Genomic DNA, 24,017 nt, shown 5'->3' on the forward strand with positions numbered 1-24,017 from the left:
TGTCAGCCTCTAATGTTTTTCATTAGGATCAGAACAGATACTGAAATGACCAATATCAAGTAACACACGTTTAGGCGCTTGTGGAAAGGCTGATACAATTTAGATGCATCAAATTTTCACTAGGGCCAATCCCCTGAAGTTACAAGAGCTGATTTTCAGCACAGAATATTTACTCATTATAGGAAATTTTCAGGAACACACTCTAAATTACCCAGTGAACTGCTCAAACTCCCTGAAATGAGTGACTTTTACTTCAGTGGAAGAGAATCAGACTGATGTGGCTGGGCCTTTATGGAACTGCTCTGTTTAAAATCCCTGTGTGGACACACAGGCTGCAGCTCAGCAATGAACTCCCTCAAACTGCACTGAGCTCCTTTCAAATCTGTACCTGATCTTGCAGTGCAGTGCCTAAAATTCATGCGAAGTGCCACCAGTACAAGTGTGATGTCATCTGGGTTTACCTCTTCCTGCAATGAGACTAAAAGGCTCAGGGGTTAGAATAGCACATCACCTCTAATCAAAACTAAAGCCAGGAATCAAATACTACAAGGAGTTGAACTGCTGGGAGTTTGTTTTCATCCTGACACTAATCTCTGACAGTTACAGATTATTTAACCAGCACTAGTTCCTCTTGTTAGCACTGACTTCTACATAGACAAGATGAAAAAATGCCACTGACAACAAACCCGAGAGGTTTATTGTTAACACCTCATGGGAGCACACAACATGGTTAAGAGTTGCAGACATTTCTGTCACTCTAATCCATCTAGTAATGAAAATAACCAGAAAGCTTTTAAGCTTTTTATTGACTCACTGTAAAACTTCTTTTTTTGGATGAGACAGAAAAAAAACCTTAACATTGGGAACATGGACTTTGCATATTTTAAAGGAACTACAAACCAAAGCAAACATCCAACATATTGGTTTTTGGTAAATAAAATTTAAACATTACATATTTACAAATCTACAACCATTCATTTAAAAAGTGCTGCTTGCAGACTAACAAAGTACCATTTTTAAATCCCAGTGAGATAATATCCAGAAATACCCCTCTCTATTACTATTATTTGCACCTCCCATTTGTTACACAAAGATTTTACATGCAGGAATTTTCTCTTTCTTGGGATACAAATCATTTAATTTGCCAGTGGAAGTCAAATTCATCAGGCTGTAACTGTACCAACAGCAAACCTTCTCAAATAGGACACAGCAGTGTCAGAGAAACAGCACAGTTTCTATTCACATTTCAGTATTTCATCTCCAATAATTATTCCAGTGGAACCATAAGTAAAGCAAAATATATATTGCACTGCAAATCTAAAACCTTTATTTAAGGTTTTGGACATAAGCACTATTTAGTACACAAAACGAGGAAATTCAGTTCATACAAAATTTTAAATTGAAAATATGTCTCAAATATTTTATTTATTCATCTTTGTGATATTGGAAAATATAGTCCAATTGCTTTTCTAATAAAGGACAGGGAGATTTGAAAACTGTTTCAACACTGAATTGTATGACGCTTAAAAATTATGACCTCAGGATACGTTTGGAACATTATGACTTGAATGAGGAAAATTTCTCACTTATAGTATGTTGTTATTCCAACTCTATTTTTATATATTTCTACAGTGGACTGACTTGCAACAGACTTTATAAAACAATTCATTAAGTATAATGATTTCACTTGATGAGCTATTACATGATATAGTAATTTAAAAGCACACCCAAATTAACATCAGCAACGCTTCAGGAGTGCCACGCTGGGGATGCAAGAACAGAGGGATTGTGTGAAGGCTGCACAGACAATCCTGTTCCCAGTGCAGTATCCACTACCTGATAGTACTGGGGGGATATTGGAAAGAAGTAAAACTTATTGGGTTTATAAGTCTGGAGGCAGTTGGAAGTCCTTACAAGGAGGCTGGGACTAGATGGAGGAAGGGCCACGTGTGACAGTGCTGCCCCCACATCAGCACTAACATGCGCCGTGTCCTGGACTGGGGACTGGGCTCGGCGCTTCGGCCACCCCAGAATCAGAGTGAGAAGCTGGGTCATAGCTCAGCCCCTCTAATGCCCCACAGCAGCTCTGGAAAAAGCACTTGCTCTCTCTCCTTTCATGGCTTGAAGGTCCTATAGGACAGTGGCTGCCCCAGTAGCAAATGGGAAACAGAACTGCAGGGAGTTGGGAACATGACCCTCCCCATGGCACACCCAGCTGTGAGCTTAAATACAGCAACTACTGGAGGCAAGATTTCCATGGTAATGCAGCATTCCTACTGTACAGAGCAGAGCAGCGATGCACACTAAGGGGTACTTACAGGGAATGTGTTCAAAAATAGCCTGTTTACTTCACAATAGTTCGGAGGAATGAAGAGGGTATGTCTACCATGTACCTGGGTGAGAAAAGGAGCTCCATTTCATGCACAAGGGATACTGTACAAGTGTGGCAGTACAAAAGAGCATCATAAATCATTAAAATAAATTAAATGTGAAAGATGTTGTAAGTGTAGCATTGCTAGCTCCACCTCAGGTGGGGGGATACTTTCAAAAAGGTCAGCTACATAATTAGCAGCACGTTAGAGAAGAGGCATTACCCGATGGAAGCTGTATCCAAGACTACATCCTGCAATTATTGTTAGCACATACCTGCAGCTCTACACATTTTAAATTCTTCCTTCTTAGGGCAGCATCTGCTTACAACTTTACAGAGGTCTGGGAGGAGGTTACAAAGCTTCATAGCAGCATTACTTTTCATTTAAGCCTCTAAGGCTCATTCTATTTCACTTAATAAAGTAAATGTGAGCTTTAAAGTTTATCACCTTTCTGCCTAACTAAATATTGCTGATTTATTATACTTGCAAACTAAAGATGTTTTAAAAACACCTACTGGTAGGCAGACTGCAATACAAAATATAATGTAACAGTTGAATATTTGGAAGTATTATAACAGCAACAACTAAAAGAAATTAGAATTGGAAAATCATTAAGATTACTTAAAGCTATCTGTTAAAGCATGATTTAATTTGTTTAGGGTGTTTTATACAGTTCGATGTCTGTTTTCCCACCTCCATGCAAGACTTCTGATATTTTCCCTGTAGCCTACCTTCTGGTGAGGAGTTGCTATGTGACTGAGAGCACAGAACATTTTTCATATGTCTAGAACAAGAAAACATGAGGCAAAAGCCGTGACTCCACCACAAGGACATATAGCAGTTTTCTTCAGAGAAAAAAAAAGTTGTTTTGCAAACAACTGTGAAATACAGACTGAACATTCCAAGTATATTTAGCTAAGCACAATATTCCCCAGTAAGTTACATTCCCTATAATTCCCTGTAGCAAGTTTGCTGGATGTACTTGAGTTAGAAGCTTTGGATTGGCATTATGTGGTATTGTACTGAGAGTGTTTCAAACAAAACCACAGAGACTCTGAGCACTGTGTGTTTATGGAGAACTCAATGCAGACTGGCATTTGCTCCATGTCCCATCTGGAATGAGGCCACACTAACAAATGCCAACAGCTGAGATGGGCTGATTCCATAACATAATCCATAGGACTCTTCAATATGCTTTCCCTTTCCTAGGGAGTGGGGAGGGAAGGGAACACGAGAGGAAGAGGAGATTTCTACAGAAGTGTTTCACAGAGACATCAGTGTGTTCATTAGAGTTTTGCAAAATTTACCATACCTTCCTTCTGATTGCTGTGGTAACACATTTTCCAAGTGCGCATGAGAGAAATCCTGGATCTCGAGTACTGTCTAGGTGAAGGTTAACGTTTTCTATTCTGCTTTAAAAACAAATCACTCTCCAAAAAGTAATTGGACAAGTTACTATAAATAGCAGTATACTGCAAAAAAAAATAAGCACTGTATTGCTTCTGCAGCAAGTTCATTTAAAATTCACTCCAGTAATTTAAAAAAATTAAAAAAATATCAACTTACTATAAACAATTTAAAATATGTATAATACAATTTTGTATGCTCTTCATAACATCATGAATATTCTATGTAAACAATAGATTCTGAAGAATTTCCTTCGCTCACATTAGTTTCAGTGCATTGTTTCTGTCCACCTGTTACTTAATTTTTTTTTAAGGGAGCTGTAATATGTTGTCCCAAGTCAGAGAACTGATTTTGTTTAGAACCTGCCTCTCCACACACCGATTTGCAGAAAGGACAAGGGACAGGGAAATAATATTTGGCCCATTTTGCCCTCTGTCCATCTCCACAACCGTAGCCAGGCCGAATTTCCTGAGGCCTCCTGCCACAGTCCATCGTACGCACGTTCCTGAGCACTGAAGACTGAGATGTTCCTTGTGACTGAAGTGGTTATTTTACACAGGGATACGCCATAGATATCACCTCTGTAGCCAGGTATATTTAAAGATATGGTTCTCCAAAAATCTTTCTGCATTCCATCACTCCAGTGCTTGGTGGTCTATCGCAGTTATGAGTGTTCTTCACTTGATTAGCGGTGAGACGATCATAGGCCATTTTGTACTCTCTGTCAAAAGCATCTGCAGGAAGGGAAAAAACAACTTTAGATATCGAGCTCAAAAACACCACCCAAATGCCAGGACAGCTGCATTTATCAGCAGAAAATATCTGTAAAGTCCTTTTTATTTGGCACTTACCAGAGTGGCACATATCTAATCTACAGAATTTTTTTTTCTGGAAGCTGAACAACTAAGTTTGCATGAATTCATCGTCTGTGCTCATTTAAATAGTTGGCAGAACTCACCTATATCAATGTTATCTCTTCCCAGGGCAACAAGAGAAAGAAACAGTATTTCTCTGTAAAGGCTCCTGAAATGGTAAGAAGCTCAATCAGTTTACATACTGCACTGATACACCACAAAACAACCTCTATTAAAAAAAGGATTGAAGCATTTAAAGATAACTTATTGTTAAAAAGATGCATTTTGAATATAATTCCTGATTGTACCTCCAAAATATTGTCATTTCTGAGCTCTGGAGAATGCCCTGGATTCCCCATATATGGACATCACCCATGGTAGGTCCCCTGGAAGTTGCACCAAGTGCACGCAGAGAGAAACATGCACTTAAGCACTCAACCGAATTCCACCAGATTTAACCAGGCAAGGAATTTGCTATTCTGCATTTTCACATTAGCTTGAAAAAGCAGGCAGACAAGCAAATAAACACCTCGTCAATGCTCCAGCTGTTGACAAGACTGTTGTATATCCTAGTATTAATCAGTAAATCCAGGCAAGAAATGAAAATTCATAGGAATTAATGTTCACTAATTCCACTGCTAATGGAAAAAATCTCCTTCCTAAATATGAGACAACCTTTCTTTGGTCCTTTTCTGTCCTCTACTGAAGACTTAAAAATAAACCCCAAATATACCCATACACCCTAGAAACAAGTGTAGGGTTTTATTTTAAAACACTTAGTAATATATAAACAACATTTAACAACAAAATATACACACATATACCCCACTCCCTGCTTCCCATGGTTCAGAGGTAAGAAAAAGAGGTGGCTGTAAAGGAGAGAGGAAAGGGAAAAAGTAAAAAGAAAAAAAATGGACAAACTAAGTTTGTGAAAGTTACCAGAAAAAAAAAAAAACAACTTACCAGAGTGATAAATTTGAGAACACTGGTGGAAAACAGTGCTTTTTTCTTTACAAAACACACTAGGAAAATATAATTCACATAAATAACCTGATTATTGCCCAACACTGCTCCAGTTAGGCACATTGGTGGTCTTACCTCTGTCTTTTAATATGTGGCCACTTGTTGAGCCTCTCCAATATCTGACTCATTGGTCCATACACATCATTCATCTTAATGCTTTTCACCATACTCCTCAAGAGCTCCTGGTTAAAGGAGTCATCATCTTTTTGCAATAACTGGACCATTGGGTACTTCTGGGCTGAAAAACATTAGAAAGGCTGTAAGAATAAATAGATTCTCTGTGTAGCAAGTACAGAGTTATTAAAAAAAGGTGGAAGGCTACAGAAACCAAAACTATTGACATGTATGTAGTGAACAAAACATCAAGTAAAAAAATTTTCAATGTAGAACACAAAAAGCACATAAGAAAACTCAACAGATGCAATGGGCCATGAGCTATTTTCAGGTGTGTGATCCAACACCAGCAACAAAACTCTGAGTAAGCAAATTCTAAAAATAAGAACATGAGCCAAGTGGATGAATGGCATCAATGAAATGTATTGCCCTTTCATTCCTCCCTTCCCAAAGAAGAAGCCGCCACTGGCAATGCCAGTCAGTGATTTGATACAGAAATGCTGGAAAACTAAAAATTGTTCAAGCAGTTTACTGCTAGGCACAGAACCAACCTCCCCCCCAAAACAAGTCACCCAAACTGAGAATAGCAACACCAAACTTAACACTCACTCTCAAACAAAAGAGTGCGATTTTGACCTGCAAGACAAAAAGCAGTATGATCAAAAATCAGTATTGCAGCTTGTGTGAACTATCCACAAAGACATCTTTTCTCAACATACATGCTTCAGTTGCTCAAAATGAAAATTGTTCTTAAAAAATGCCACCAAAATCCACGAGAAACAAAACTTACTCTGAGCATTCCACAAAATATACAGAGGCTGCCTCGGATCCTGATGCAATTTCATATTGTCCCATAGCATCTGAATAAGAACATATTTACTGTCCTCTGACATACAGTTCCGTGGAATCTGAACAGCAGAAAGCACACAAAGATATTTTATTATGAAGTCATGACAAAGGAGTTCTGTATTTAACATATATCTTCACATCTCTAGGCCTCATGGTAAAAAGCTTTGCTATTAAAACCACAGAAAGCTAAATCTGAACGGGATTAACAGTGACACGGCAAATGAGTGTTTTGCCTATTTTCTACAGTCCTAAAATCTAAACTTCCTCCTTCTACTGCTTAGCTACTCAAATAGCAACAAAACTAACTGGAAGCTTATCCTTCTTGAAACTGAGGATCACAAATTACAGTGTGACAAGTAAGAGCTAAACACCGGCCCCCCACAAGCACTGCTGAGCACACATTCCAGAGTTTTGAATATTTTCCTTCAGCTGACACATTCTTTATCAATTCAGGACTGGGCTCAGCATAGTGCAAGACACATTTCTAAGAGTTACTGAACCATCTAATGATTTCCAATATGGGAAAACAACCATTTCTCCTATGTGAGTGTTTCCTATCTGATTCCATACCTTGGAGTTCTTATTGCAGTGCTCAGAAGAAAGTATTAATCCTGGTAAGTTGCTGGGCAAGTCCAAGCGCCTGAAATACCACACCAAATTCCAGAACACAATGGGATGATGATCTACAAAGTCTGCCACCGTTATTGCATGATCCCCTTCATTTTCAAGTAAGCTTTCAAGCTCTTTCCATACCACAAGAGGACTGAGGTAAGGAACTGTAATAGGATCAGGACTAGGCAAGCGCCATTCCAGGCCCAAGGAATCCTGCAGTAAGAAAGAAAAAATGCCATTAGTTGTAACTAATGTAATGAATGTAACTGTCTTTACAAGGTCTTATAAATGCTTTTCTTCTCTACGACACACCAACATCTAAAAGCTGCAACTAGCATTAGTTTAAGTAATACAACCTAGCATTTACTGTAATTTAGGAAGGTTAATGCTGTTACACATTTCTCTAATCTATGGCACACATGAAAAAATGACTTTTAAGGTAGAAAAACTACACACTGTTGGTCCTTGCAAAGTAGCAGGCAGGCTACCAGTAGGAATGATATGGCTGATCTTCTGGTTTTCCTTCTCATCTTCTTCCAAAGGACCAAAAGTACTGATGCTCCTTGCTACAGGGTGACTTGTACATTCTGACCCAGAAGTATTTTGTCTTCGTCCTGAGGGGATCTGGATACTTCTGGCATAAACATTGTCATGCTGCTTAGATTTGCTAGAGGAGAGGAAAAAAAGAAGAAAAAAGAATCTCAGCTTTTTGTTTTACTCTGAGTGCTCCAACATGTACACAGACAGACAGAAATAACCTGGAAATAATGGACCTGACAGTTTGAATTCTGCCTTGTCAGCCACCACACTCATTCATGTTACAGTGCAAGTTTTATTCCCCCTTGCACTGATGATGAACACAAACGTCCTCAAAAGAGTTCATAAAACTTGCAGAATTACAAATGCCAACATGAATTTGTATATTAGGGATGAAATGGTGCATATCAGGCAGAGAAAGCATGATGTGGCCAGCTGAGAGATGAGGGAGAGGCAGCAGAGAGATCCTCTCTCAAATCAATTTATCCTCTTCAAAAAATTTAAATTTATTTCAGTTGATTAAAATACAGGCATATCCATGGAGAAGCTGAGGAATTTCTAGGCAGGAAATGCACATCTACCTATTTGAATTGATATCCTCTTGGACAGACATCAGGGATGTAGTAAGGCCAACAGTGCCTGTGGTGTTACGGGACTTCCCGCTCTGATTGCAAAAAAGGGGTGGGAACTGCATATTTTCTGTAGAAGGGCTGGACTTCAGAAAATACCTGCAGGGAAAGCAGAAGCTTAACATTATCCGAAAAAAAAAAAAAAACCAAAAAAACCCCAAATCCCAAACAAAAAGCACTTCCCAATGACGAGCATTCAAAATTGAGGAAAATTCCAATATTGTTATTACCGCCCAGGCCGCCGCAGATCTCGGATTTCTATGCTTAAAAAAGGCAGAAATAAATTGCCACAGAAGGGACACGTGGTATTGAGATTTGAATCGTCTGCTGTCCAGCCTGCCATGATTTCTTCGTCATGAACCAAACAGTCACAAGTCCGACACCGAGAACAGCTCGAGATGAGGACCTGCACAGAGCAGGAACAGAATCCACTAGAACATGTTCTCAAAGCTACTTTTCTTTCACAGAGCACTTAAAACTGCAGCCAAAATCTTTGCCCTTTGATGAATATTCCTCCCCCCTTGCATACAAGTTCATCCTGTTATTGCTTATCAGATTAAAACCAGCCAGTTATTAAATAACATTTCTATTAACAATAACACGTTATTTGTAATCTGCAAGCATAAAAGTACAAGACTATTTATGCAGCTACATAAACTATGATTAGAATTTAAACACACTTCTGTGGTGACTGTCAGTATTGTAGAAATGGGAAAAAAAGATGCAAATGAACAGTCATTAACCTAAATCCAGGGTGGGGGGTAAGGGGAGGGAGAAAAGCAAAGAAAATAATGAAGAGCCACCCAAACCAGCCTAACAGTGAAAAGAAAAATGATCTTACTAGAAGTTGCACCAAGAAATAGGTAGTTCTCTTTTCTGTGTTTCTAAACATACAGTGCTGCTTAAGACTTGGTATTTTCACTTTGAACAAATTTATCTCCACAAGGGATTTAGATGCCTGAATTCAATTGCATCCAATAGTAAACCCTTGAGAACTGAAGCATTAAGGACCAAAAGATGTGACTGAAATAAAGACCTTTCTAGAGCAGGATTTGAAATTAAATCCACTTTGTGACAGAAATCTCTATCTTTCAGTGTATTAGTTTTAAGCTTTCAGCTTTACCAGAGATACAGATATTATTCATATTTAAAGACATGTGCTCCTAGTCCATCGATTAAAATCAGTAAATCATCCTGTACCTCCATGGCATAGTTCTGGAACACACTGGTACTGCTTGTGCTGCAGGAAGATACCAACTCTGATTTGTCAGGTAAAGGGAACTTGGAAAGTGAACCTATTAACAGAAGAAACCCAAAGTACTAGTTATTCCAAAAATGCATTTTTAGCACTCTTTCTGCTCAAACAATACTGCAGTTATAAAATGTGTGATGAAAGGTGCAACAAATGAGATACACTGGTTCAGAACTGTGGAGTGTGAGGCTGCCATCTGCCCAGCACCAACCAAGGCAAAAATAAAAGCTACCAACAAACAATTTCCATATGTTCAGTTTTCTTTGTTAACAACAGTTGGTAGCTTGAAAACAAATTTTAAGCAATTCATAGCCACATTTTCTGTGTGGACAAAAACTAGGGAAGGACAAGAGGTGCTGTTTGTACCCCACAATGACATCAGAAACTGATACAACAGTCATGACCAATTATCCAGCACACATTAGGAAAAAAACCCTACAAAGTCTGTCTGATAATCAGCTTCAACAGTGGCTTATGGAAAATTGTAACAGATTTTAAAAAAGTACTTTTACTACTTTTAGAAAATAGAACCGGACCAATGAAGTTACCATTACAATGTTTCTATAGATGTTTTCTGGAGCTGTACAACTTACACAAATAAGGTGTTTACATGAATACTCAAGGACTCAAAGGGTTTCCTATTTGAGTAAGAGTTTTCAGGTAGTAAAAGAACTTTACTTCTTCCACAAAAAGGACTAATGACTAGGATGATCCTAAGCTGATAATTATGAAAGAAAACTTTTCAAACTAGAATGTTTTTGTTCAGAGTGATGAATACCATGCAAAAGCTGTCTCTTACCACACTGGTCAAATTGTTTAGCTGAGCTATCATGGGAAGCTGAGCTTTCCAGGCTTGTCTTGCTGATGCTAATTCCCTTAATTTCTGATGTGGTGTTCTCCTGAGGAGAAGCACTTTCAAAATCATTGCAGACATCTTCATCAGTGAGAGAAGTAGATTCTGAGTCCAGAGCTCCAAGAGATGAAACACTTGCTCTGTCTGAATTTTGATCCTGAGAGAAGAAAAGAAGTTCCAGTAAAAAAATGAAAGGAAAGCAAAAATATTTCTGACAAAAAGGGGAAGCCTTCTTTGTCTCAGTAAATTCAAGGCATGACCCTCCCTCCTTGGAAGATCACAGACCTGTGTTCAGAACTGATGCAAGACAAGGGAAGTCCCACTCTGGGTTAAACAGCTACACCAGGATTCCTTTTTAAAGATTCTCCTAATAAAAATAATTAAGTGAAATCATAACCATTTTAATCCTATAACTTTTTCACCCCATTGCTACAAGAATTATCAGCAGCTGTAGGAATACATTAGGATAGACAAAGCAAGTGTCTCTCTTCATTACCAAGGAGTGGGAACAAAAGTAGTTTTGATTTGAATTGGTAGCAGCAAAGAACGTTCTAACAAATGACCTCAGATCAAAACTAGCTTTAAATTACTTTAGCAAACAATACAACCAGATTTCCCCTTACTCATAAAAGCAATAAAGACTTAAACCCAGTATTTGCTTATTTAAATGTTTCTTCTTTAGGTTAAAAAGGGAAGCCAGAGCAGTCTTTGTTCTCTCAGGACACTTCTGTTCTCCCATTAAATATATTCAGAACCTAAGCTAGACAAATTTTATTCAGGACATTAAAATTAGGATTCTGGTATATCAAACATGATTAAAACAACTTAATGTACATAGTCTACAATGACATAGATCATGCAAGGGATTCATCACATGAGGGTCAGTAATTAAACCTTTATGAAGTTCTTCCTGAATTGATAGGATCTTAATAAACATTTACCTTTGCAGATGCAGCATACATTGCAAATTTGGAGTACCACTTGCTTGCTTTCTCTGCAACCCCTTTTCCAGCAGAGAACATGCTGCTTTTCAGAACATCAAACTTGGGAGTTAACAGTGTGTCCAAGTTGAACGATGGTGATGACACGAGTGCCAATGCACTGGCTGTGTCCTGGGGCTGCTCCTTGGCTGGGCTGTTTGGGGAATAAGCTGGGGAAGACCAAAGCCTGTCCCTTGGCCTTTCTTCATTTTTTGCATGGTAGCTCTTGGATTTGGTAAGACTGGGTGGCCTTGGGGAGTTTGGGGGAAGGCTGGACCTCCTACAAGGCTGGATAATGGTTGGGCTCCTTTTATTAGCATTTCTGTCATCAAAGGGTTTTTGCAACTCAATGCTCGGGGCACGACTGGACAAAGGGCTGCTCATGTTGTTCATGTACATGACTATCTCTTCAGCTAAGTCTCTTCTTGCAGATGGAGTAGAAACACTTCTATCATCATCCTCCTCCTCATCCTCTTTCTGCTGTTCTGTCTCAGCAACCAGCAGAGACAATGGATCAAATCCAGTTTCAACATCTGTCTTTTCAACTGGCTTTACCGGAAAGCTGCTCTTTCTTTGCAACCTTCTTGATTTTTCACTGGAAGTTTTCACTGCTGTAGGTGTTTCAGGTTCTGCATCCAGGTCTTCCAGATCAAAGATAACAGGAGACTCTGTTTTATCTGTAAAACTGCAATCAAAAGCTGCATCTTCATCGCTGGATTCTTTCTCCAGGCTTTCTCTCTTAGACCCTAAAGAGGAAGTTCTGATATTAAGAGTTTTTGGCCGTATGCTTTTCTGTAATGCACTAGATAGAATTTTGGCATCAGCTCCCAGTTTTTCAACAATTTCTCCAGGGTTTGCTTCCTGGTTGATTCTGTTTATCATGAGTCCCACTAAGCCATCTCCACTCAGATTCCGGTTCCTGCTTTCCCACGGAATCTCCCTTAAGTCAGCTTCCACTGCACTTTTATGTCTCCTTCTTAAGGATTTATTTTTTATAACTTCTGCTTCATTGGCATCCTCAAAAGATGATGTAAACAGTAATCCTACAGAACTCTCTGAAAAACAGATGGAACAAGGTGCTTTATTTGTTGCTCTACAAGTAAACTAAACAAAAGTACAAAAGAATGCAAATTTGTCTCATCTTTCAAGCATTTTACAACACAGATGGAATTCACTGTGTTCTGCTAGAGGCTGAAATGTTGAGCTGACCATGGTCATAATTTTTAGGAAGGGACAGACAATAAAACACTTAAAAGGGAGTAAAATCATACACCTCCAGAGCACTTTGAGAGACACCATCAAGAAAAGTCTCAGCTGTATTTACTTTCCTCTTTTTACAAGGTTTGAAAGCAAAGCATAGCACAAGTATCCAGGAAATGGAAAAACCCCACCACTTTCTAACTTAATGAATTAAAAACAGAGCTAATAAGGGGGATTATTGTCAGAGAAATCTCCATTGTATGCAGACTTTAGCTGACAGTATTATAATAACCAGATCTGAAATTACTAAAGACGCATGAAAATGTCTGAAAGTGTCTTTTAAATCCCACTGCATAGAAACCCCTTGTCCATCCTGAAGGAATTAATTAGTTGCTGGAGATTATAAGAAAAAACCCAAGATTTTGGTGTTTTGTAAGCAGATGTTAACTACAGCAAAAAAATAGAACAAACAAGAAAAAATCTGGAAATGCAGAATATTCCCATGCATCTTCCTGACACAGCATATGCTGACTCCAACCTAAATGCCCTCCCCCACATTTCAGCAGCCACTGCTATTACGGAAATAAAATACTGTAAGTTTAGTGGACAACAGAACTTAGGAACACTACTTACAGTGCATTAGTAACTATATATATATTTTCCCTCCACTCACCCCTGCTCCCTTCTGCCACAGTACTGTCAACAGTGCCATTGAGCCGCACGATGCTGGAAGTGGCTTTGTCATTCCTGGAGTTCTGGTAATTCAGTTTAGGCAGGCAGTCCCCACTCCCTTTTGTGCTCTCCACTTCGGACACTGCAGACAGAAGAAGAGAGTTTTGTAGAATCTGAGGAACTCCCCTTAAATCTCAAGTCCCCATTACCTACTGGACACCTCACACAGGATTAAGTGACATCATGTAGTACCCACCCCAGGCTACACCGGCTGACATCTGCCTGGGCAGAGGTTTTCACTATGGATATTTAACTCCCAGCATTACTTTTGGAACTGGAAGTTCCATAAGCTTCTCTACACAGAGCCCAAAAATCATTCCAAAATATGTGGTGGTTGTGAAGATTAAGACCATCCTTGTTCACTTGCATAGAAGAGGTGTAAGAGCATTTTCTCCTGCCTTTGCAAGAGCTCAGCTTCACATCAATCTCACTTCCCCCAGGACTACACAGGAGAAATGAAGTAAATGTGAATATTCACATTCAACTCTTTCAGATATGAAATAAAAATTCCATTGCAGGTGAGTACCCAAAATAGAGAATTACTTCTCTAAGGGATTTCAGGCAACTTTAATATTATCAAGTTGTTTTCAAAACTATAATAATATGATGTGCTAAAACATTTTGCAGAGAGCCACAAATGTCAGAATTAATAAATAAGGCAGAATTCACGTTTTCTGCATCCTTAAAAGTTTTATTAAACCTAAATAACTTGTCTGTAATCTTACATATATGTTCTTATGATCACAGATAAGACAACTTTTCAAGCAAATTGAAGAAAAAAATATTAGTGCTAGAAGGAAGATCGTGGCGAAAACACTGAAGCAACTTACCTAACTGCATATTTTCTCAGACTTTTATGTTACTTGACAAAGGGATAGTTAACTCATATAGTAGGAGAAAGCCCACTGAAAAATTTAAACAATTATATTACTAGGGGAACATTTACTAAGAAGGGTATTTTCCATGAATATACATGGGAATCTGTAGTACTTCAGCAATTTTGCTACACAATCTGATCTTCTATGTTCTTGCATGAAGTCGATGCTGCTTGACTGCACTTGAGGGAATCAAGAGCAGCAGATGCAAAACCTGAAGAAAAAAAAAAGCCCTCCCATTTTGATGCATCTCCCAAACTTTGAGAATTCCAAGGAGCTGGGTAATTTAGACCTCTCAGACTTGCATAATTTCAGCTGTTCTCCTCTTACAGGATTTATAAAGAAACCAGACTGGTAGAAAAGGCTTTTCTGTAGATTATGCCTATGAGGCAATTTCATTTTTTCAAAAGACAAAAACATTAGGCTATAATTATCATTAAGTCTTTATGCTACCATTATCACTTATTTGAAACAGGAGAGAAAAAAAGACTGTAATTTTCAAAGTGAAACCATCAGACATCCAGAAAATTTCATTTAGAAAAAGAACTTTAGGCAGTGGCATAAACTGGCATTATCTCACACACTCACTGTGAGGAATCAGCTGTCCCACTTAGCTTTTGCTGAAATCCTTATTTATCCCAAATGAACCAGATATCTGTATTCACAAGATACATACGAGAACTGGAGTCACTCTCTCTCTTGTCCTCCTTTTGTTCTTGGATGTCTTGAAGACAAGTTTTGCCTTGCTTGGCTTCTTCTTTGAGTGATGTGTTATTGCTGGTGTCTGAAAGTCCCCCTATCACTGCAGGGCAACATCAGAATAAAGACAATTATGGTGTTTAATAGTGTGACATTGTTCAGGGGAATAAATTGAATATCAACAGTAATTCAAAGGCCTCTTATCAAGAACATTCCAATTAACAGTGAACATTTTACCACCAAAAAAAAAAAAAGAGAAAAAGGATTGGCTTCTTATAGCATAAACACTGAAGTCATATTTTAGAGGATGAAATTAAACGAGTAATGAGCAACATTTCTTTTAAAATATTGAACTAAAGCACTGTTTGATTCTGCTGCCTGGTTTATTTGATCAAAATGTCACATCTTTTCAAGAGCTCTAAGAGGCATGTAAACATGGTTTCATTTTAGTGTCATATGTTTCTCAGAGGTAATGCATGTGATTCTCGTGGCTTCACTCTAGAAAGTAAAAAAATTGAAACAAGGCAGTAGCAAGCATGAGTTTGTCTGCAAATTTAGATTAAAACAGAAATAACCAACATCATCCCAAAAACCCCTGCAAACATTCAAGCCACTTATCTGGTCATTCTCAAGCCAAAACACTGACCAGGTGTAATTAATATAGTCTCTCTCCAGACTCAACAGAGTCCAACATAATTCAAAGTTTTCCCTCTTTTCCCTACAGATGCTGCACTGAACAGCTACAGACAGGGTAAAAACCTTGCTGCTATGGTAAAGGTAAGAAAATAATCTGGAATTTATGGGAGAGTTTTTTTGATTTCCTGAGGAGTCAGCACACATTCTAGCTATGAGATTTCATGCAAACTAATCTTGAAAAATCAGATGATGTCAAAAGCAAATACTATTAATTATATAAGTGACAGTTATTTCATTAAGAACTAATTACACTTCCTTAGTTTACATGGTCTGAGTTGCAAACAGCATTTTGCTCTTGTACAGTGCTTTGCATAGCTGGTTTTCAATAAAGTGGTTTATCAGGAAGTTCAGCTTCATGAAGAACAGGCAGAAATAAAGCAAAAGTGTTCAAGGTCATCCATAAGGTTAATGATAGAGCCAGAAGTAGGACTGGAGTCTCTGGGGTCTAGGAGAAGTCATCTAGCCATAAGGCCATCATATCTGTTCTGTTTGTCAGGGCAAAGATTTATTTGTACACATTTAGAATCACAGAACAGCCCTGGTGGGAAGGGCTTTGAAAGTTGAGTCAGATGACCTACATACATTTATAAAAGTATGTTGTAAAGGTCTTCCAAGGTCCACATGAACTAAACTAACTACATTGCTGCTACTTTACGATGTACTATCGTGCTTTACTACCAGGAAGTTCTAAGTACCATGAAAATCAGTACTTTAAAAAAATATCAATTACAGGCATGGCCATATGACCATTTGATGTTCACATTATGTAAGTCTTTACTGAAAAGAAAGAGAAAGAAACCCCATAATTTACAGCCTCACATGTTTTACTTATATTCTAGATAAAAATAAACACGATCACTGCAGGTGGGTATGCAGAACCTGCAATCAGTACTGCAAACTCAAGGACTAGTTCTAGTTGCCTCTTAGCTAGCATCAAAAAAAAAGGGGCAAATAAAATAAAGCAAGGCTGGACAAAAGTTTCTGCCAGTTATAAGACTGGTTATTGGATGAACTAGGATAATTATCACAAATTTCAGGTTCATATTTTGTCTCCACCTGTCTCGTGAATAGGTGATACAACAAATGAATAGCAGAGTATTTCAGATTCAAAGGCAATAAAAGATACTGCTTTTCAAAAATTATGCAGTAACTACTGTTTTTTCTTCTTCTAAAACAGTTTTATCAAAATCACAAAAGAAAGATTTTTCAAAGAATTTTCTCATCAGCGTGAACATAAAAAGCCAGTAGGATGTGAATACTCTACCAGGAACAGACGTATGTGCAGTACTTGCTGGTAGCTTTTTCAATGCTTTTTTAAACTGTGCTATTCCTAAGACAACATTTCGTATTTTCATCCAGAGGAAATAGCCACCTCGATTGCTTGAAGGCCAGGTGCTTTCCAAAACAGCCTATTTTGGAAATATCAAAATCAAGTAAAGTCATCTTCAGGAAGAGTCGGGTGTGAAAACTGTTAAAATTTCAAACTGAGTTACACTGGCAGCAATACAGTAGATTTCTAAACCTACAAAACCAAAACCCACAAAATGATTCTGTCTTGTGTTACTTCAACTTACACGAAATTACAGAATCACACCTGAACTGCTTTGTTATTTTTCTCCCTTCTATTTGCCTGGACAAAAAAGAATTTTTGTCCCCCCCATACTCTCTAAAACATACTCACCTTGTTGTAGTAGCCATAGGTGATGGCATTGGGGTCGATGCCAGCCTTCTGCATTTCAAAGAGCACCCTGACTGCCAGCACAGGCTGCCCATACTGCCCACACAGCTGCATGAGGACTCTGTAGCACACCTGCAAACACACACCAGTGAGCCCTGAGCTCCCAACACCTCAAACCCATGCACTCCTTCAGGAATTTGGGGTTATTTTACCTCATCAGGTGGATCTATTTTTTTGGTGTGCATTTTCTGTAGCACATCATAGGCAGTTCTCAGAGCCCTGACTTTGGAGTGGCAGACTTTCACATAGGCAGGGAGGCAGATGAACCAAAGGCCGTAGCAGTGACGGAGCAAACACCTGGACCACATTTGGGGGATGGAGGAGTACTTCTTAGCAATTTTGTGGGCAGATTTAATTTCCTGGAAAGAAACATGGAGATTATTTGTGTGTGTTTGCATCTACATCACACAAAGCTACGTGTTAAAAACTGAACATCATATCCATGTAAACTGCAACAGTAATATTAACAATATAGTAAAGTGGGAAGAAATATAAAAGCAGTGAGAGTTACACCAAAAACAGCCACTGTGCAATATTCCAGTGCTAAAACCTTGCATTTCTTTAAATCTCTATCACTTTGGAGTCCCTCAAAGCCCTGGGCAGTTAAAAGCAATCAAGAAGAGGATTTGGAAAACTCATGGAGAAGAGTGTGAAGAAAGGGGAAGGGACAGGGACAGCACAGCAAGTAACAACCTGTACAGGGGCCCTTGTAGCATACGGTGCAGGCAAGAAGCACATCCAGAGAACAATTAACACAGTGACAAGGTCAGTGAAGAACTGAAGAACCATCAGACTGCTTTACAGTCAAACTCAAGCTGTCCCCTTCCAAAGCACCTCACACTCCAAGAATAACCTGCAAGTACCTGTTTAGTTCTTCTGAACATTGGTGATGGGCTGTTGGGGCTACTGGCTTTTGAGGACAGTTTGTTATTTGGTGCTGTGAGAAATCCTTCAGGCCGTTCAAACAATTCTAGTTTTAATACTGGAAATCCATTATAGCTGTAAGAGAAATGTCAGTCCTGTAAGTCAGCTCCAAAGCAAATGCATCACATAATGGCAAAGGAAATCAGCTACACACCTGCACCAGAGGCTTCCCAGGAAATAAACACAAAAGCAAACCTTTAAAGACACCAGTGACAAAGTGGCTCACTAATCCCTCAGCATGGTTTCATATGCCTGAACAAACAGTCTCTTAACCTGTTATTCAGTGTAAGCAACTTAAATTGATAAATGTATTTACTGTCATAGCATTTTCTTTAATTAATGTGTCAAATGCATTAGTATTGATTCTATTTAATAAAAAAATAATCTGTGTGGCTTAGTCCCCAGTGAGCATCACATGACTGAGGTTTATGAAAATCAATAGGAAAAACAGCAATCTAAAAGATTAAATCAGATTAGAAATAAAAATATTTCTCAGAATTAATGAAGAAACCAACAAACTCATCTGATATAATTACTAAATTAGTAACACTAGTTTTCAGTGATTCTTTATATGTACTCTCTTTCCAAAGAATATCTGCAGTTTATATCGTTATCAGTAATAGCAGAGGACAACAGACAGGGTCCATTAATTTCAACTTTAAGCTTAAAAGGTGACAATAGCCAGCACAATGTAATGTGATCACTGCAAGCTTTATTAAGTATTATTGCTTCTGTTTACACACACAAAATTAAAGCTTCAAAAGAACTGTCACGACAGCCATTTTACACACACATTTTACTTGAGCAACATGAAGGGACAGGAAAAATCTGTACTTCCTGACTCTCACAAGAACCTAGAAATTAAACTCTACAAGGGCAGCTGTTAGGATTTTGGCTGGCATCCTGTTCTGTCCTTAAGCTACCTGTATTGTAGAGGGTGCTCCTCCCCATTTGGCAGATGAGGGATCTCAGGTGGTGTTATGAAAACTGTGTGCTCACTCTTGTAGGACTCATCCAGCTCTATAAGTCGTGTTTCCCCAGTTTTGTCCATATCTACCTGGAGAAGGATGTTAAAAGGAAAAGTAGTTACCAGGGGCATTGTGTTTTCTGTTTACAGCTGTATGATCAACAGGACAAAGTCTGCATCAGCATCAAAGAACAGCATCTTAAAAGCAAGGACAGGACACCTTGCCAAGTTGTAATGACAATAATAAGTGTTGCATTGGTTTTGTGAACTTTACCCCAATCCAATAATCAGTGTTTAATGGTATAGTCTGAACTGTCTGTTTTCAGGTAAATATTTTAAGTAGTATGAAGAGATTAATCCTTCTGAACACAACCATTTCTAGAACTATGCTTCCAACTGCAGCAGTAGCTTGAAATTTATTTTTAAATATAAAAATAAGAGCTATTTCCCCCTCTTTTAATCACTGAAAACAATACCAAGCTTTATCAAATTGTCTGGTGCATACAGAAGGTACTACCAGCACCATCTACAACTGCAGTGACTTACACAGCACTTAATGTCTTGATAGTTTGCAGAGACTGCAGAAATACACATGCACTCCAAGAGAATGGAATATAAATGTGTGATCTTACTGAAGTTAAAGGGGGACAAGCACAGCTTTGTTTTTCTAATTTAAATTACTTAAATGGTTTAAGTGGCAACCAAATGACAGCCAAATGGCAGAATACTTCAAGGAAAGGAATAACAACCTGTGGAACCCAAGAATGCATGTTTTTCATGCATTAAGAGTTTGGCGACAGAGAGTTAATGTATAAAAAGACTGCATAAAACAGTTCTCTCCCTTCAGTGAGGTGCAAATATATCAAGTAGTTTCAGTAAAATTCTTGAATATTTAAAGTTTGATAAACATACAAAGAGGTGTCCTTAATTACACATTTTGCTGCATGAGACAGATGGAAAGCATTAGCAAATTGAACCAGCCAAGTAGCAAGAACATATGGCTCCTGAGAAGCAGCAGTAAACGAAACCTTACTTGCAATTTAAATACTTCTAAGGATGTAAAAACCCCACAGCTATAAGTTTTACCAGTGAAATATAATAAAGCCAGTAGCTTAAATGTGTGTCGAATTGAGGTAATTTTTGAACTCCTGGAAAAATGAAACAGTGTAGTTGTCTCACAAGTTATCTTTCAGTTGACAAAATGGGTAATCAATTACAATCTGCTGCTGCTGTCTAGGACCAAATAACATAGAAGAGATTACAGCTTAAACTACTCTTACAAATTATTCAAGGCTGGGCTAAGTTGATATTTTATAGATAACTAATTTCACAGTACATAAAATTTGTCTCAAGCCAGTAGTCTGTAACTACCCATAAGAAAGCACCTTTCAACTCATGACATCACTCTTTCACACATATCCTGTCAGGTACCGGTTCACCTTATAAAAGATTAAAATATAAATATTGGCTTTATTGGAACAATTCAGTTTTGATATCTGGTCTTGGCTACAGCTCTAGTTGGTACAGCAGTCCTTGGTATACTTCAATATATTGACTTTGTATGTTACTGGTAAGAACAGTATCAGAAATAAAGAGAAATCAGGAAGGAGAAGCAGGAAAGAAAAGATGAGGCAAATATATCATTGTTCAAAGAAATCCTACATGGGAACCTGCTCCCTCATGTCAGTGAATATCCAGTTTCACAAGCAATTCTAAAGCCATGGCAAATCCTGAAAACATAGCAGTGCCAGTGCCTCAGTTTCCCCATAGTTATCCCTGGCACAGAAGCAGCTGTCCCAATAATAAGCTTGAATAAAATCCTCCCTGCCGGGAATGGAAGTTGGAGAAGTGTAAGTGCATTCTGGAAAATTTATTCTCACCGAACTGTCATGAGCATTTTTTATAGTGGAAAGAAGCTGTCCAGGGCATCAAGCAGCAAAATACCTGGCACTAGAACAGACAAGTCTCTGTTTCAGCTGTGTAAGTGGCTACTTAACCTTTCCGAAAAGGTGAAAGCTCCAACAGCTCCACAGATTATGTGCAGTCTCACAGTGACATCAGCAATCTAAGCATGACTTTTTTAAAGAGATGTCTGAGTTCCCAGACAAGATAACTTTAGCTTATGGCATCAACTTCAGCACCCTCATAAACCATTCTATAAAATGAAATGCAACAGATAGAATTTGACACTTACACAGTCATTGCATTCTGAATAAACATCCTATTTAACATCAGCCAGAGAACTAAACTGCAGCACAAAGGAAACCAAGTGCTGCTCAGCAGTTCAGTCACTGGGGTCTCTTTCTGAGTAGGAGAGCTCCTGTTTTATGCACCAACTGGCACATGGCAAAGCAAGCACTACACATTGAAGGGTTTCTAACAGAGCTGTAGGACTGACTCAACATTACAAAAATGTTTGTAATTAACTCGATTTACAACACATGAATACCTGCAAGTCATGCTATAGAACTGGGAAGCAGAGTTTTGAAAACTGCTACTACTAAAATATTGAGACTAGGAAAAGCTATAAAGAGCATTAAATATCATTATACCATCCTTTTATATTTCTCTCAAACTTCACTGTTTTCAGATTTCTTCTCAAAACAGCTCCTTTTAGCTCATCTGCACTTCCACGGGAAAACGAGCCACAAATAGGAACTGTAAACAGCAGTTATCGGTCTTCAATATTAATTCCCATGGAACAAACAGCAGGTGACCTACTTTCCAGGAAATCCCAGACAACTGCACCCTGCTTAAACAGCAGTGTCCCAGAATATACTGGTACAGGTAGCCAGTGACAACTAGGTGTGGAATTTCTTATCATATTCATAGAAATAGGGATAAAAGATTCTGGGTTTCGGTTCAGTCCTCCTTCTTGCACTTCTTACAACAGGCCAGTATTACAGAAATTTACACACATGTGAAAATTAGGACCTCTAATTTGTTCTCCCGATGTTTTACTTACATTCAGAAATCTGAAGCAAAAAATGGAATGAAGCCCCACAAAAAAGGAAAATGGAAGGCTATGATGATGAGAAAATAGGAAAATAAAAGGAAAAACAAACTTGCATTTCAAATACATTCTGGTAGTACATTATCAGATAAGGTGGACAACACCAGAAGTTCAACACCGTATGCACACCAAGACTTGCTTACTTTATCCACACAGTCATCAAAGAAGGCAAGGCTGGCATCCTTGTCACTGACAAAAGAACATTCCTCAATGAAGCGAATGAACATCTGAGTTTTGGTCATCAGGGTGTAGAACTTCTGATGGGAACGGTCTCTGCTTTTGAGGAACCCTGCAAAGTGCAATCAGCAGCACTGTCAGAATGCCTAGAACGGAAAAGCCCTCACCAGAACTCAGTGTAGGTTCTACTTATGTGCAAAAAGCTCTCTGCAATCTTTGCCACTACTGTGCAAATTTGTCTGCATTTATATTTCCCCCATAATTTGCAACACTAACACGCAAATGTTTTTATTCTGTAGATAAAAGAGAATTAAAAATAGTAAATTAATACAAACAAAACAAGTTTATAACTTTTCACCTTGTAGTTCAAACAGAGAACTTGCATCTGTGGCTGTTTCGGAGGGTGCCTCTGTTATTGGCCTGAGATAAGACCTGTAACCTTTTAGGATTGAAGCCATGAAACAGAGAAATGCTTCCTGGATCTCCAAATCTAAGAGATGCAATTTCTTCCCAGAATTAAAATCATAATCATTCATTGCCAATTCCATGAATGCATCTTCTCTTGGTCGCTGTTGCACTGTGAACAAAACAACATTATACGGTTTTACTTTTTTCCCCCTCAATATTGGTCAAAAATACTTTGTTTATCTTCCTAGATTCAGTGATTACTGAACTCCATTACATTTGGAATAGATTAAAATATACAGAGATTCAATCATGACATGTGACAATGGACTCAGCTTGACCTTCTGTACCTCATGTATCTGGGGATAACACCAAAAGAAAGATGTACTGGTCTTGTCAGCACATGTTACTACAGCAACAGAGAACCAGTGTGAACAGAGCTTTAAAAAGCCCTCAAAGAAAGTTTTTGTAAAACCATGTGAAAATTCAGACAAGAGCTGACTAAAGAAGCATACTTTCAGGACAAACACATAGATGGGATGTATTTTTTTTGATTGTGCCTTTCATTTCAAAGTGCTCTCAAAAAGTGGACAATGCACATTAAGTACCTACATACACAGAAAAACACCACTTAGAGGCAAAGTGGAGCCATTAAAACACAGCACTGCAAAATGCTGCTACAGACAAAAAGCTGGTGGGTTTTTTTTAAGATCTAGCAAAACCTGTATTCTTTAATTATGCACTTACATCAACATTTTAAAGCTATCAGAACTCTAGCTAAGACTTCACTGCTAGACCCAGAGTTTGGATACATTCTAATAATGTCTCAGGAAAGTGAAAGGATGGTTTCATCACTGTCTTTCCACATAATATAATTACAGTCAACTTTACCTCGATATCATTTTTAAACAACCTACTCTGTAAGTAGGTTAATAAATAAGATTTAAGATCACTACCACTCTATTTTTACATATAGAATATAAGGTTTAGAGTTTCTTCTAAAAAAGCCCTCACAGTAAAATATATCAAAATTCTGAAGCATCAGATAATTTTCATCAGCTATACGCTTCTTTGTGCACCACATCCCAATAAACTTCTGTTTCTGTACA

At 38.2% G+C, this 24,017-nt stretch overlaps 1 protein-coding gene across 4 annotated transcripts in view; it reads right to left on the reverse strand.

Annotated features, from left to right (window-relative positions):
• Positions 1 to 787: 787 nt before the first annotated feature.
• The window catches only part of DENND4A (DENN domain containing 4A), a 49,191-nt gene continuing 25,961 nt past the window's right edge, over positions 788 to 24,017 (reverse strand). For 3 of the 4 annotated variants that reach the window (XM_048317851.1, XM_048317850.1, XM_048317849.1), the window contains exons 13-33: positions 22,862 to 23,080; positions 22,470 to 22,615; positions 19,270 to 19,403; positions 18,286 to 18,421; positions 17,575 to 17,781; positions 17,366 to 17,494; positions 16,949 to 17,093; positions 14,966 to 15,091; positions 13,356 to 13,496; positions 11,444 to 12,537; positions 10,449 to 10,659; positions 9,598 to 9,692; positions 8,628 to 8,803; positions 8,350 to 8,496; positions 7,688 to 7,898; positions 7,190 to 7,444; positions 6,561 to 6,678; positions 6,380 to 6,406; positions 5,732 to 5,894; positions 4,738 to 4,802; positions 788 to 4,513 (exon numbers count right to left, since the gene is read on the reverse strand). In XM_048317851.1, coding sequence (XP_048173808.1) covers positions 4,377 to 4,513; positions 4,738 to 4,802; positions 5,732 to 5,894; positions 6,380 to 6,406; positions 6,561 to 6,678; positions 7,190 to 7,444; positions 7,688 to 7,898; positions 8,350 to 8,496; positions 8,628 to 8,803; positions 9,598 to 9,692; positions 10,449 to 10,659; positions 11,444 to 12,537; positions 13,356 to 13,496; positions 14,966 to 15,091; positions 16,949 to 17,093; positions 17,366 to 17,494; positions 17,575 to 17,781; positions 18,286 to 18,421; positions 19,270 to 19,403; positions 22,470 to 22,615; positions 22,862 to 23,080 — 4,082 coding nt within the window. In that variant the 3' untranslated portion in view covers positions 788 to 4,376. The remainder of the gene's footprint in view (positions 4,514 to 4,737; positions 4,803 to 5,731; positions 5,895 to 6,379; positions 6,407 to 6,560; positions 6,679 to 7,189; positions 7,445 to 7,687; positions 7,899 to 8,349; positions 8,497 to 8,627; positions 8,804 to 9,597; positions 9,693 to 10,448; positions 10,660 to 11,443; positions 12,538 to 13,355; positions 13,497 to 14,965; positions 15,092 to 16,948; positions 17,094 to 17,365; positions 17,495 to 17,574; positions 17,782 to 18,285; positions 18,422 to 19,269; positions 19,404 to 22,469; positions 22,616 to 22,861; positions 23,081 to 24,017) is intronic. The other variant, XM_048317852.1, reaches the window with a different exon arrangement.

Source organism: Corvus hawaiiensis, chromosome 13, assembly GCF_020740725.1.
Source record: "Corvus hawaiiensis isolate bCorHaw1 chromosome 13, bCorHaw1.pri.cur, whole genome shotgun sequence".
Classification (NCBI taxonomy): Eukaryota; Metazoa; Chordata; class Aves; order Passeriformes; family Corvidae; genus Corvus; species Corvus hawaiiensis.